General features: G+C 55.0%; 2 protein-coding genes across 3 annotated transcripts; one reads left to right on the top strand and one right to left on the bottom strand.

The window, feature by feature from the left end:
• Nucleotides 1-406: 406 nt before the first annotated feature.
• Nucleotides 407-14,336, top strand: LOC121879599 (putative neural-cadherin 2). Of its 2 annotated transcripts, XM_042386268.1 has the most exons (8): nucleotides 407-850; nucleotides 1,541-1,786; nucleotides 2,001-2,348; nucleotides 2,538-2,859; nucleotides 5,836-6,023; nucleotides 11,953-12,185; nucleotides 12,877-13,128; nucleotides 13,294-13,428. In XM_042386268.1, the coding sequence occupies exons 1-5, from the start codon at nucleotides 716-718 to the stop codon at nucleotides 5,922-5,924; spliced, it is 1,140 nt and encodes a 379-aa protein (XP_042242202.1). In that variant the 5' UTR covers nucleotides 407-715; the 3' UTR covers nucleotides 5,925-6,023; nucleotides 11,953-12,185; nucleotides 12,877-13,128; nucleotides 13,294-13,428. The 2 variants fall into 2 exon arrangements, with proteins under 2 accessions (XP_042242202.1, XP_042242201.1); XM_042386267.1 differs by lacking the exons at nucleotides 407-850; nucleotides 1,541-1,786; nucleotides 2,001-2,348; nucleotides 2,538-2,859; nucleotides 5,836-6,023 and adding an exon at nucleotides 13,624-14,336 and having other exon boundaries at nucleotides 11,718-12,185; nucleotides 13,294-13,485.
• On the bottom strand, nucleotides 6,671-11,343 carry LOC121879597 (hornerin-like). The gene is made up of 2 exons (XM_042386265.1): nucleotides 11,332-11,343; nucleotides 6,671-10,930 (listed from the first exon to the last, which is right to left on the bottom strand). Exons 1-2 carry the CDS (start codon nucleotides 11,341-11,343, stop codon nucleotides 6,671-6,673), a joined length of 4,272 nt encoding a protein of 1,423 aa, XP_042242199.1.
• Nucleotides 14,337-14,849: the final 513 nt, after the last annotated feature.

Here is a 14,849-nt window from a genome sequence, read left to right as displayed (position 1 = left end):
ATTCGACCACCGCACATTTTTTTTTTACAATTGCAACAGATATGTTTAAATAATTCCAGGCAGAGGAGATGGAGAGGGGGGGTAGGAAGGGAGGTGGGAGAGGGAGAGGTGAGAGGGAGGTACAGATAGATGGGTGGAGGGGGGGGAAGGGGTGATCTATATGCCGTGTGAGTCTCTCGTTCATAACTCCCACCGTCCACCCTGGTATGTGGCTATGGGGAAATATCGTCATTCATACACACCAAAACTCGGCGTCATCTGGTGCATCAAAGTGGAGGATATTATTGAGCGGGGGAACACGTGTTTTTATTACAAGTTTTAATGGAATTGTCCCGTGTGTGTGTGTGTGTGTGTGTGTGTGTGTGTGTGTGTGTGTGTGTGTGTGTGTGTGTGTTGTTTGTTTATATAATTGTAACATAATATCAACTGATCCCAGGTGGGTTACAGGTTAGAGAACACAGGTTAATTACTGATTATTAAACTGACTGAGGTTGACTGCTGCAGGTGTGTGTGTCCCCAGGGGTCGGTGGGCCCCAGGTGTAAGGTGCTGGCCCGGACGTTCAGTGGGTCGGGGTGGGCGTGGGTGAGGCCCTTACCCCCGTGCCTTCCCCTCACCGTGTCCCTCAAGCTCCTCACCCGCCGCCCACACGCCCTACTCCTCTACTCCGGTCCTCTGGCGCCCCAACCCCGGCCCCTTCACTCCCCGCCCACGCCTATGTTAGCCGTGCAGCTATGGCAGGGACGCCCACAGGTTCTTCTCGAGGGTGGAGGAGGTCCCCTCAAGGTTCAGGTCAACACGACAGTCCACGACGGTAACTGGCACACACTCCACCTCCACCTCAGCTCTCAAGTACGTTCTCTCTCTCTCTCTCTCTCTCTCTCTCTCTCTCCACTGCCTCACATTAAACTTTCTGGACGAGTTGCCCTCTGATGACCTCTTAGACAGGGAGTGATTGTGAGGTCATTCTCCTCTTATAACCTTTTATCGGTGTTGTAGTGATCACTTGAATGCTTTATACACGCGGGTCAAACGAGGTCACAAGATGATGGCCAGCAAAGACACTTAAAGACAATATAAACAATACGAAGGAAACACATTATCAGTCAGGTCAAGAAAGGTGGACAGGTAACTCACTAAACCAGCCTAATACAATGTACAAAATGTATTAGAAATTGTTGGGAGAAAAACAAATATTGGGATCTTTGAGAATTCGGGATCCACCTGTCCTTTAACACGACTCCACAGTCACTCTGAACTAAAGGACATCCCAGTACAATGAGTCCTTGTCCAGGGTTGAGTACAGTCCTTCAGTGGTGACAGTACTGTACTGCTGCCGTCCACGAGTCTCACTAAGTGCTCGACTAACGTAGAGTTGGCGTACGTCATTGACCAAAACCAAGTGGGTAGTGTGTGTGTGTGTGTGTGTGTGTGTGTGTGTGTGTGTGTGTGTGTGTGTGTGTGTGTGTGTGTGTGTGTGTGTGTGTGTGTGTGTGTTATCTACAGGAACATGAACCTTTAACCTAGTTACAACACGGCCAGGGTGTGTCGGTGATGGTGGACCTGTGTGGAAGTGGATGGGGCGGCCGCCCACACAACGACTCCCACTGTGTGGTGCGGGCGGACTGGACATCACCTAGAGGCGTCGAGGCGTGGATGGGGTCCCCGCCCCTGCAATTGGGCGGTCTGGCTCACACGCCCCCGCTGCCTGAGGACCATGGGTGGGAGAGGGCGCCCACCGCACACCCGCTGGACGGCTGCATCTCACACCTCACCCTCAACGGTCAGGTGAGAACACAAATATTATGCTTTGTTACGTCAGGGTTGTGTTAACCTCAAGACCAATAGTTTATACAATAGTTATTCATCTATACACCAAATATATGGTGTTGCTCCCCGTGTAGTGTACGGCAGGTGGACGGAGTATTGATAGGTGTTGACATACAGTTCTGGAGGCGGGTAAGAAGATGCATTAACTGACTGTCCTGCAGCGTCGTTGCAGCTGGTGGACCTGGGCGAGCCGGCCTACAGCAGGAGCAGCGAGGGTGGCTGCCACCCCCAGGAGGTGGCCTGCCCTGGCGGCGTAAACGGGTGTGGTCAGCGCGGGCAGTGTGAGGGTGGCCTGAACGACCCGCAGTGTGAGTGTGACCCCGGGTGGGCGGGTCCCAACTGTGCCTCCCCCACCGTGCCCGCGGCCCTGGGCAAGTCTTCCTATATGAAGGTGGCGCTGTCCTTCACGCCGGCACCGCGGGTGTTGACGGTACAGGTGAGGGTGAGGACCCGCGGGCCCCGGCATGGCCTCCTCCTGCACCTGGCGGCCCACCACCGTGCTGCTGCCTTCACCCTGCACGTGAGTCGCCGTCCTTACTGTACACACACACGTATTATTGACACACACACACACACACACACACACACACACACACACACATTATCAATAGCTGGCCGTACGCACACACACACACTAAGTAATGGAACATATACTGTTGATGTAATACATAATACTGCACATGTTGTCACGACATATTGTCTCCCTCAGCTGCGTGCGGGCGTGGCGTGTGTGTCAGTGTCAGGGGCGGGGTGGGCGGCGCGGGCGGCCTGTGTGGAGGGTCGACCCGTGGGTGACGGGGCGTGGCACACTGTCAGGGCTGAGCGTCACGGACACAACCTCGTCATCAGCGTCGACGATGGTGACGGCTGGCGACGTAATGAGACACTGGCGTCTCTACTGAACCCCGCCCAGGACACCAGCACCCCGCCCGCCCCCCTCGAGGTCGACAAACACGACGGAGTGACGGTGGGCGGCGTGCCGGAGTTCGCGGGCGTCAGTCTCACCACCGTCCACGACGACCTCACCGAGAGTGAGTACCACCCACCTGTGTGTGTGTGTGTGTGTGTGTGTGTGTGTGTGTGCAGTGTGTGTGTGTGTGTGTGTGTGTGCAGGTGTGTGTGTGTGCAGTGTGTGTGTGTGTGTGTGTGTGTGTGTGCAGGTGTGTGTGCGTGTGCAGTGTGTGTGTGTGTATGTGCAGTGTGTGTGTGAACATTACTGATACAATTGTACAGTATTAAACACAGTAATTGCCTCACGCTGTCTATAGTGACTCACGTGTGTCTGTAGTACGGTGAATAAATACTGAATCCTTATAAAGAATTCAGAGGAGGATGACAAGAATAATCCCGGCCATTAGGTGAGGAGAGAGACAGATTAAAGGGAACTATACAATAGTCTACCGAGCTGGTGTTCCTCTACCGTCATATTTACACTGTAGCGTCTATTAACCTAACCTAACCTAACCTAACCTAACCTAACCTAACCTAGCCTAGCCTAAGAACATAAGAATGGAGGAAACTGCAGCGGGCCTATTGGTCCATACTGGGCAGTCCCATTTACACCCAACCCCTATTGCTCATATATCCATCCAACCTATGTTTGAAGCTATCCAGCATATTCGAGTTAATGATGATGTTTGGTAACTTGTTCCACTCGTCCACTACTCTATTCCCAAACCAATGTTTACCTATTTAGCGCCTAAATCTAAATTTGGTTGAGTACCTTTGTAATGTCCCCTTTGTTTAGCCCTGACTTCCAATTATACACCTCGATCATATCGCCCCTCACTCTACGTCTCTCGAAGTCAGGTTAGGGAGAGAACCGGATGTATAAAGAACCAGCTGTGGGAGAGACGACTAGCCTAAAGAACCAGCTGTGGGAGAACCAGCTGTGGGAGAGACGACTAGCCTAAACAACCAGCTGTGGGAGAGACGACTAGCCTAAAGAACCAGTGTGGGAGAACCAGCTGTGGGAGAGACGACTAGCCTAAAGAACCAGCTGTGGAGAACCAGCTGTGGGAGAGACGACTAGCCTAAAGAACCAGTGTGGGAGAACCAGCTGTGGGAGAGACGACTAGCCTAAAAGAACCAGCTGTGGAGAGACGACTAGCCTAAAGAACTGTGGGAGAACCAGCTGTGGGAGAGATGACTAGCCTAAAGAACCAGTGTGGGAGAACCAGCTGTGGAGAGACGACCAGCCTACAAGAACCAGCTGTAGGAGAACCAGCTGTGGGAGAGACGACTAGCCTAAAGAACCAGCTGTGGGAGACGACTAGCCTAAAGAACCAGCTGTGGGAGAGACGACTAGCCTAAAGAACCAGCTGGGAGAGACGACTAGCCTAAAGAACCAGCTGTGGGAGAGACGACTAGCCTAAAGAACCAGCTGTGGGAGAGACGACTAGCCTAAAGAACCAGCCGGGAGAGGCGACTAGCCTAAAGAACCAGCTGTGGAGAGACGACTAGCCTAAAGAACCAGCTGTGGGAGAGACGTAGCAGAATCTTGAGAATTATGTGGAGAGAGATGCCAGGTTGCCCTCCCTCCTCCTCCTCCTCCTCCTCCTCCTCCTCCTCCTCTACCTCCCTCCTCCTCCTCCTCCTCCTCCTCCTCTACCTCCTCCTCCTCCTCCTCCTCCTCCTCCTCCTCCTCCTCCTCCTCCCTCCTCTACCTCCTCCTCCCACTACCATCATCTTTAGGGCGTCTATCTTCGCTCTCCCCCAAATCATTGCTCATTCCTCTTACCACCTCTTTCCTCTTTCTTCCCTCCCGCTTTCGTCTTGTCTCTCGCTCCTCTCTTTCTCTTGTTTTGGTTGATTGGTCATATTTTCTTATTTGTCCTTAGTCTTTATTATCATCTTCCTCCTACGCCTTCTTCTTCTTCTTCATCGTGGCTATTTTGAATTTCCTTCTTCTACTTCCACATTTATCTTCTTTCTTCTCTCCCTCCCTACTTCTCCTCCCTTTCCTCCTCCTCCTCCTCTTCCAACTTTATGACCCCATATATCTCTCATTTCCCTTCTCTCCTCCCTTAACCTATTCCTCCTCCTCTCCTCTTCTTCTCCTCTTCCCTCCTACCCGCTTCATTCATCTTGCTTTGCATAAAATTCCCATAAACAGAACTTCATTACACTGTCTCGGAGTTCCATCAGGAAAGGATAATCTGTTTTACTAATCCTGACGTTTTAGCTTCTAACTAATCAATCAGATTACAGTCGTAGCCTCCAACTAACCAATCAGATCTAGCCTTCAACTAGCCAATCAGATCACAGTCGTAGCCTCCAACTAGCCAATCAGATCACAGTCGTAGCCTCCAACTAACCAATCAGATCTAGCCTTCAACTAGCCAATCAGATCACAGTCGTAGCCTCCAACTAGCCAATCAGATTAGAGTAGTAGCTTCTAACTAGCCAATCAGATTACAGTAGTAGTCTCTACCTCACCAATCAGATCACGGTCGTCAATATATTTACCTCTACATCATGTCATTAACATCGTGATAAAATACTCCGTAACACAACCAAAATATTACGTAAAACAAACAAGTATATGACACGTATTGAGTACAGTGCCCAGGAATTTTGTTCTCAACTGTATAATAACACCTGAGCTTACCTTTACCTGTCTTCCCTCACGTTCCATCTGTTTAAATACTCTTGACTTTTATGAATAAATTAACTTTAGGTCGATACCATAATGTAATACTTTTTTCTTCTCGAGTGTAAAGCCTGTAATAAAAATTTTGATTTTTCTTTACATTTTTAGATATTTTTACCAAATACTAAGATCTATTCACACACACACACACACACACACACACACACACACACACACACACACACACACACACACACACACACACACACACACACACACACACACACACACACACACACACACACACACACACACACACACACACACACGACGTAAAATCTCAGAGATAATTGTCAATTTCTTTAATCATAATCATCTTAGCTGGTTAATGACCTCGTTTGACCTGATCTCCCAGGCTGCGTGGATGACCTGCGGGTGTCTGGTCGATCACTGCCATTACCACCAGCCGTAAACGGGACCAGCTGGGGTCAGGTCGACCTCTGAGAGAGTGACCCGCGGCTGCCGGGCTCCTGACGCCTGTTTTAACACTACTTGTAGCCCGCCCCTCTCCTGCACCAGCACCTGGGGCCGTGCCTCCTGCAGGTAAGTACTCCTGGGCTCTTTCCTGCAGGTACGTACCCCCGGACCGTACCTGGTGTAGGTAGGTACCCCGACCGTACCTGGTGTAGGTACGTACCCCCGACCGTGCCTGCTGTAGGTACGTACCCCGGACCGTGCCTGGTGTAGGTAGGTACCCCCGGACCGTACCTGCTGTAGGTACGTACCCCGACCGTACCTGGTGTAGGTAGGTACCCTGACCGTGCCTGCTGGGTAGGTACCCCGGACCGTACCTGCTGTAGGTACGTACCCCCGGACCGTGCCTGGTGTAGGTAGGTACCCCTGACCGTACCTGGTGTAGGTAGTACCCCTGGACCGTACCTGCTGTAGGTACCCCCGGACCGTACCTGCTGTAGGTACGTACCCCGACCGTGCCTGGTGTAGGTAGGTACCCTGGACCGTACCTGCTGTAGGTAGTACCCTGACCGTACCTGCTGTAGGTACGTACCCCCGACCGTGCCTGGTGTAGGTAGGTACCCCGGACCGTACCTGCTGTAGGTACCCCTGACCGTGCCTGGTGGTAGGTACCCCCGACCGTACCTGGTAGGTAGGTACCCCCGGACCGCCTGGTGTAGGTAGGTACCCCGGACCGTGCCTGGTAGGTAGGTACCCCGGACCGTGCCTGCTGTAGGTTACGCCCCGGACCGTGCCTGGTGTAGGTAGGTACCCCCGGACCGTGCCTGGTGTAGGTAGGTACCCCCGACCGTGCCTGGTGTAGGTAGGTACCCCCGGACCGTGCCTGGTGTAGGTACGTACCCCGACCGTGCCTGGTGTAGGTAGGTACCGACCGTGCCTGGTGTAGGTACGTACCCCGGACCGTGCCTGGTGTAGGTACGTACCCCCGACCGTGCCTGGTGTAGGTAGGTACCCCGACCGTGCCTGGTGTAGGTACGTACCCCGGACCGTGCCTGGTGTAGGTAGGTATCCCCGACCGTGCCTGGTGTAGGTAGGTACCCCCGACCGTGCCTGGTAGGTACGTACCCCGGACCGTGCCTGGTGTAGGCACGCACCCCGACCGTGCCTGTAGGTACGTACCCCGACCGTGCCTGGTGTAGGTACGTACCCCGGACCGTGCCTGGTGTAGGTAGGTACCCTGACCGTGCCTGCTGTAGGTAGGTACCCCTGACCGTACCTGCTGTAGGTAGGTACCCCTGACCGTACCTGCTGTAGGTAGGTACCCCGGACCGTACCTGCTGTAGGTACCGACCGTGCCTGGTGTAGGTAGGTACCCCGGACCGTGCCTGGTGTAGGTAGGTACCCCGGACCGTGCCTGGTGTAGGTAGGTACCCCGGACCGTACCTGCTGTAGGTAGGTACCCCCGGACCGTGCCTGGTGTAGGTAGGTACCCTGACCGTGCCTGTAGGTAGGTGCACCCCTGACCGTGCCTGCTGTAGGTAGGTACCCCCGGACCGTACCTGCTGTAGGTAGGTACCCCTGGACCGTGCCTGCTGTAGGTAGGTACCCCGACCGTGCCTGGTGTAGGTAGGTACCCCCGGACCGTGCCTGGTGTAGGTAGGTACCCCGGACCGTGCCTGGTGGTGGTAGGTACCCCGGACCGTGCCTGGTGTAGGTAGGTACCCCGGACCGTGCCTGGTGTAGGTAGGTACCCCGGACCGTGCCTGGTGTAGGTAGGTACCCCCGACCGTGCCTGGTGTAGGTAGGTACCCGACCGTACCTGCTGTAGGTACGTACCCCTGACCGTGCCTGGTGTAGGTAGGCACCCGACCGTGCCTGGTGTAGGTAGGCACCCCGACCGTGCCTGCTGTAGGTAGGTACCCCGGACCGTACCTGCTGTAGGTACGTACCCCTGACCGTGCCTGCTGTGGTGTGGTACCCCGACCGTACCTGCTGTAGGTAGGCACCTGACCGTGCCTGCTGTAGGTACGCACCCCGACCGTGCCTGAGGTAGGTACCCCTGACCGTACCTGCTGTAGGTGGTACCCGGACCGTACCTGCTGTAGGTAGGCACCCCTGACCGTGCCTGCTGTAGGTAGGTACCCCGACCGTACCTGCTGTAGGTAGGTACCCCGGACCGTACCTGCTGTAGGTAGGTACCCCCGACCGTACCTGCTGTAGGTAGGTACCCCGGACCGTGCCTGGTGTAGGTAGGTAACCCCGACCGTACCTGCTGTAGGTAGGTACCGACCGTACCTGCTGTAGGTAGGTACCCCTGACCGTACCTGCTGTAGGTAGGTACCCCGACCGTGCCTGGTGTAGGTAGGTACCCCTGACCGTACCTGCTGTAGGTAGGTACCCCTGGACCGTACCTGCTGTAGGTAGGTACCCCGGACCGTACCTGCTGTAGGTAGGTACCCTGACCGTACCTGCTGTAGGTAGGTACCCCGACCGTGCCTGTGTAGGTAGGTACCCCGGACCGTGCCTGGTGTAGGTAGGTACCCCGGACCGTACCTGCTGTAGGTAGGTACCCCGACCGTACCTGCTGTAGGTAGGTACCCCGACCGTGCCTGGTGTAGGTAGGTACCCCGGACCGTACCTGCTGTAGGTAGGTACCCCCGACCGTACCTGCTGTAGGTAGGTACCCCGGACCGTGCCTGGTGTAGGTAGGTACCCCCGACCGTGCCTGGTGTAGGTACGTACCCCCGACCGTGCCTGCTGTAGGTAGGCACCCCGGACCGTACCTGCTGTAGGTACGTACCCTGACCGTGCCTGCTGTAGGTAGGTACCCCGACCGTACCTGCTGTAGGTAGGTACCCTGACCGTGCCTGGTGTAGGTAGGCACCGACCGTACCTGCTGTAGGCAGGCAGGCACCCCGACCGTGCCTGCTGTAGGTACGTACCCCCGACCGTGCCTGCTGTAGGTACGCACCGGACCGTGCCTGTAGGTACGCACCCCGACCGTGCCTGGTGTAGGTAGGTACCCCGACCGTACCTGCTGTAGGTAGGTACCCCGACCGTGCCTGCTGTAGGTACGTACCCCCGGACCGCCTGTAGGTACGCACCCCGACCGCCTGCTGTAGGTACGCACCCCGACCGTGCCTGCTGTAGGTACGTACCGACCGTACCTGCTGTAGGTACGTACCCTGACCGTGCCTGGTGTAGGGTAGGCACCCAGACCGTGCCTGGTGTAGGTAGGCACCCCTGACCGTGCCTGGTGTAGGTAGGTACCCCTGACCGTACCTGCTGTAGGTAGGTACCCCTGACCGTACCTGCTGTAGGTAGGTACCCCTGACCGTACCTGTTGGTAGGTACCCCCGACCGTGCCTGGTGTAGGTAGGCACCCCGACCGTGCCTGGTAGGTAGGTACCCCGACCGTGCCTGCTGTAGGTAGGTACCCCTGACCGTACCTGCCAGGTAGGTGACCCCTGACCGTACCTGCTGTAGGTACCCCTGACCGTACCTGCTGTAGGTAGGTACCCCCGACCGTGCCTGGTGTAGGCACCCCCGACCGTGCCTGGTGTAGGTAGGTACCCCTGACCGTGCCTGGTGGTACCCCGGACCGTACCTGCTGTAGGTAGGTACCCCTGACCGTGCCTGGTGTAGGTAGGTACCCCTGACCGTGCCTGCTGTAGGTAGGCACCCCTGACCGTACCTGCTGTAGGTAGGTACCCCTGACCGTACCTGCTGTAGGTAGGTACCCCTGACCGTACCTGCTGTAGGTAGGTACCCCGGACCGTGCCTGGTAGGTACGTACCCCCGGACCGTACCTGGTGTAGGTAGGTACCCCCGGACCGTGCCTGCTGTAGGTACGTACCCCCGGACCGTACCTGGTGTAGGTACGTACCCCCGGACCGTGCCTGCTGTAGGTAGGTACCCCCGGACCGTACCTGGTGTAGGTAGGTACCCCCGGACCGTGCCTGCTGTAGGTACGTACCCCCGGACCGTGCTGCCTGGTGTTGTGGGTAAGGTACCCCGGACCGTGCCTGCTGTGGGTAGGTACCCCCGGACCGTGCCTGGTGGCAGGTGGTACCCCCCCGGACCGTGCCTGGTGTGGTAGGTACCCCCGGACCGTACCTGCTGGCAGGTAGAGCCCCACCCCCCCAGTTCGTGCCTGCTGTGAGTGGGCACCCCCCCCGGACCGTGCCTGCTGTGGTACATGCCCCGGACCGTGCCTGCTGTAGGTACGTACCCCGGACCGTGCCTGCTGTAGGTACGTACCCCGGACCGTGCCTGGTGTGGGTAGAGTACCCCTGGACCGTACTGCCTGCTGGCCAGGTAGGGTACCCCCGGACCGTGCCTGCTGGCAGAGTGGGTACCCCGGACCGTACCCACTGTGGGTGGGCCCCGGACCATACCTGCTGTAGGTGATGCCCCGGACCATGCCTGCTGTAGAGTGGGTACCCCCGGACCAGCCTGTGTGGTGGGTACCCCAGACCGATACCCCTGGTGTGGTGGGTACCCCCGGACCGTGCCTGCTGTAGGTAGTACCCCCGGACCGTGCCTGCTGTGGTGGTACCCCCCCCGGACCGTGCCTGCTGTGGATGCGTGCCCCGGACCGTACCTGCTGTAGGTGGGGTGCCCCCGGACCGTACCTGCTGGCAGGTGGTGCCCCGGACCGATGCCTGCTGTAGGTAGGTGCCCCCGGACCAGCCACCTGCTGTAGGTGGGTACCCCCTGGACCGTGCCTGCTGGCAGGTGGGGTACCCCTGGACCGTGCTGCCTGCTGTAGGTGGGGTACCCCGGACCGTGTACCTGGTGTGAGGCCAGGTACCCCCGGACCGTACCTGCCAGCGGTGGGTGCCCCCGGACCGTGCCCTGGTGTAGGTAGGTACCCCCGGACCGGCCTGCTGGCAGGTGGAGTACCCCGGACCGTATGCTGTGGTGGTACCCCCGGACCGTGCCTGCTGTAGGTAGGTACCCCCGGACCGTGCCTGCTGTAGGTAGGTACCCCCGGACCGTGCCTGCTGTAGGTAGGTACCCCCGGACCGTGCCTGCTGTAGGTGACAATTGTTGGTTTAGGTAAAGTATAAAGGGTTGTCACCATCCTGTCTCCCCAAACTTTACCACTACTGGCACTCTGTCACCACCAGCCTTTACTCTACCTCAACTTTCACAACACTACCCTACTGTCGAGTACCTCCACTCTCTCACCTCTCACACTGTCGAGTACCTCCACTCTCTCACCTCTCACACTGTCGCGTACCTCCACTCTCTCACCTCTCACACTGTCGAGTACCTCCACTCTCTCACACTGTCGAGTACCTCCACTCTCTCACACTCTCTCAGTACCTCCACTCTCTCTCAGTACACCACACTGTTGAGTACCTCCACTCTCAGTTCTCACAATAAACCCGACCCTTTACCTTAAATATCAACCGTCAGCTTTAGTGGACACGTCAGGACACATTTATCTCCAGTAATAAAGTTCACATCACCTTAACAACACTCACTTAAACGGACACCTAATATATGCAGTGTTTACATTATCCGGAACAACACCTAACACATTTTCTTAATTAATATCACCTGTTGTTGATATTACGACTGTGTTTAAAGTGATGTGTATATGAGTGTGTTTATTACGTCTCCTGGGGGTGTGTTTGTCTCTGCTCCTGTTGGTGAGGAACTGAGGAAACACTTGTATGTCTCAGTTGGTTGATGTTGTAGTGTATGGTGATGCCCTTGTATCTATGATGGTGTTGGTATTTCTGTTATATTCTTTTATTTGTGGCCAAGAGCTACATTAGGTGGCCAAGAGCTGCATTAGGTGGCCAAGAGCTACATTAGGTGGCCAAGAGCTACATTAGGTGGCCAAGAGCTACATCAGGTGGCCAAGAGCTACATTAGGCGGCTAAGAGCTACATCAGGTGGCCTTTTTTTTTCCTCAACTGCGGTCCAGGTTATCAGTTAGTAAGTGTCATATTTTGTTAATGTTGGCCGTCCTTCAGTGTAACCCAGAACACCTCAGAGGGCCACATTTATGGCCACGATGGTGTTCAAACTCTTTTTCCCTCAGCTGTGGCCCGGGACGAAAGCTAGAGGGCCACACCTGTGAAGACGTGGACGAGTGCCTGTGGCGGCCATGTTTACACGGCGGCTCTTGCTACAACCTGCGGCCCGGTTACCTGTGTGTGTGCGGCCCGGGCCACACTGGCGACAACTGTGAGTGGGGTAGCCTGGCCTCCGGTGGCCATCCTCTGACGGCCCCCCTGGCCATCGCGGCCCTCACCCTCTCCCTCCTACTGTTGGGTCAGTCACCACACCACAACTCTTCGTAAATGTTTCATCTATAGGTTAATTTTTGTTTCTTCAGGTTAACATTGATTTCAAATAAAGGCTGATTATGTGAGCTTTCTCTGTGTCCGTCTGTCCGACCGTACGTCCATCTGTCCAACCGTCCGACCGTCCGTCCATCTGTCCGACCGTCCGTCCGTCTGTCCGACCATACATCCGTCCCACTCAGGTGTTATAATGATTCAGCAAAATTATTCATCGTTGAGTGGCAGTATTTTGTCAACGTCTTCATTTACATTCCTGAACTACTAAATTATATACGTCAAGTTGTTTAATTACCCATATTACCTGTGGAGACAATACCTTCCCTAAGGACAAATGTGATCATTATTCAACTGATTCATCGTTGTGTAGATTATCAACTATGACGTGTAAGACTTGGTACCCGTGTTAGGTGTTGTATCTCACGGCTGACAATATCTGCTGTAAGTTTCTATTATCTGATAAATGTTCAAGTTAGTACCTGACAGTGCTAGACTAGTGACTGGACAGACAGACTCGAAATAATCAAAATTTTACACAATAATAATAATCCTAAAAATATCCTGAGACGTTACCTGAGTTTGGTCATTAATGTTGTGGTTGTGTATATACTAGTCTGTGATTGGTTCATTATAGTGTCTTACCTGCGTCATCTACCAATCAGTGGTGTTGGGCGTGGTCTTCTCCATACGGCTACACCGTCAGTGGCTCAGCCGGGCGTTGGCGGGGCGGCAGGTGAGTGATGTGGGCGACGCGGGTGGCGTGGGCGGTGAGGAGGGCACTATCATCGCGGTGAAGGGCGGCAGGATGGAGGAAGGAAGTGGGACGAGGCTGAAGGACGACCCAGACAATGACAGCTTCCTCCAGTGTCTCAAGTTCAACCTCGAACACGCTCACCCTTCAACACAAAAGAAAGGTATTGCGTGAGTCTTGTCATAGTTACTCAGAATATAATCCAATAAGAGTAATATGAGTAGGTCAAGGTAACTCACTCTCTCTCTCTCTCTCTCTCTCTCTCTCTCTCTCTCTCTCTCTCTCTCATCACCTCCTTCTCTCCTTCACACACTCGCCGCCACCACAGCAGAGGAGGACCCGGCCAGACCTGACAGTGGGGTCGTCTCACTCCAGGAGGAACCACCTTCAGGGGCCGGTAAACCTGCCAGGGTGGCCATAGGAGGGACACCCGAGCCTCTCCTTCCTAGGGATGACCTCAGAGCCTACGCATACGAAGGCGACGGGTCATCTGCAGGGTCACTCAGCTCAGCGATATCAGGTCAGCATTTCGAGGTCACAGGTCAGAAGATCAAAGTCAGCAGCTCATAATATTTTTTCTGTATATCTTGATTCTTGTTACTTCCTCATGACGTGACTCTGCTTGACTCCCCTCTCCCTCGTCTGTCTCCTGCTGTAGGTCTGAGAGTGGAACTGGACGACGGCGGGAACATCAAGCCCCTGGTGTCTGAGTTCCTGGAGGTGATGGACCTACTCAAGAACTTGCCTGAGGCCTCAAAGTCTTCCCTCCTGATCGCTCCCAAACTCGAGGGGGACAAGTGTATTGTAGGTGGTGGTGGTGGTGGTGGTGATGCCAGGGCGTGTGGGGGCAAGTGTGGGTCAGATCAATCACTGTCTCCAACATCACACCCTCCCACCACCACCACGCCGCGGGTTAGTAAACAAGCAGTCACTCCCACGCCCAAATCCTGCGTGGCGGCTTCTCCTCTCAGCAGTAAAAGAGAGTCACGTCACACTACCCCAAGACCCGTCTCGTCGCCCCACAGTAAAGAGGAACTTTCTACCGTCTGCTGATCTGCTGCTGCCACAAACACACCGACCACATCCCCAGCCACACTACTCAGGGACTACGAGAAATTGTGTCACAGCTGAGCCACATCCCGAGGGGTGACATAAAACCCTGGAACTCACTAATAAGAAAAAAGTTGGTAGCAAGAGTTTCCTTCAGAGTTGAGGGATATTTCTAAAGCCTGGGAGGGGGACACGGTGGGGGAGCTACAGGTGTTGTGAGGCACAGGTGAGGTCAACACTATCTACCTTCCAACCTACCAACCACACAACCAGCCAATCAACCTACCTAGCCTATCTATCTACCAACCAACCAACCAACCACACAACGAACCAACCAACCAACCAACCAACCACCAATCAACCTACTTAGCCCATCCTATCTACCAACCAACCAACCAACCACACAACGAACCAACCAACCAACCAACCACCAACCACACAACCAGCCAATCAACCCACCTAGAACCAACCAACCCAACAACAACCTACCAACCAACCAACACACAATCAGCCAACAACCAACCACCCATCAACCAACAACCAACCAACCAACCAACCAACCCAAAACCAACCACAACCAACCAACCACCACAACAACCAACCAACCAACCAACCAACCAACCACACCACCCAATCAACCAACCAAACCAACCAACCAACCAACCACACAACCAACCAACCAACCAAACCAATCAACCAACACACAACCACCAACCAACCAACCAACCAACCAACCAACCAACCACACAACCAACCAACCAACCAACCAACCAACCAACCAACCACACAACCAACCAACCACACAACCAACCAACCACAACCAACCAACAACCA

Source organism: Homarus americanus, unplaced genomic scaffold, assembly GCF_018991925.1.
Source record: "Homarus americanus isolate GMGI-L3 unplaced genomic scaffold, GMGI_Hamer_2.0 scaffold25895, whole genome shotgun sequence".
Lineage (NCBI taxonomy): Eukaryota > Metazoa > Arthropoda > Malacostraca > Decapoda > Nephropidae > Homarus > Homarus americanus.
This window is presented reverse-complemented; position numbering and strand designations above follow the sequence as displayed.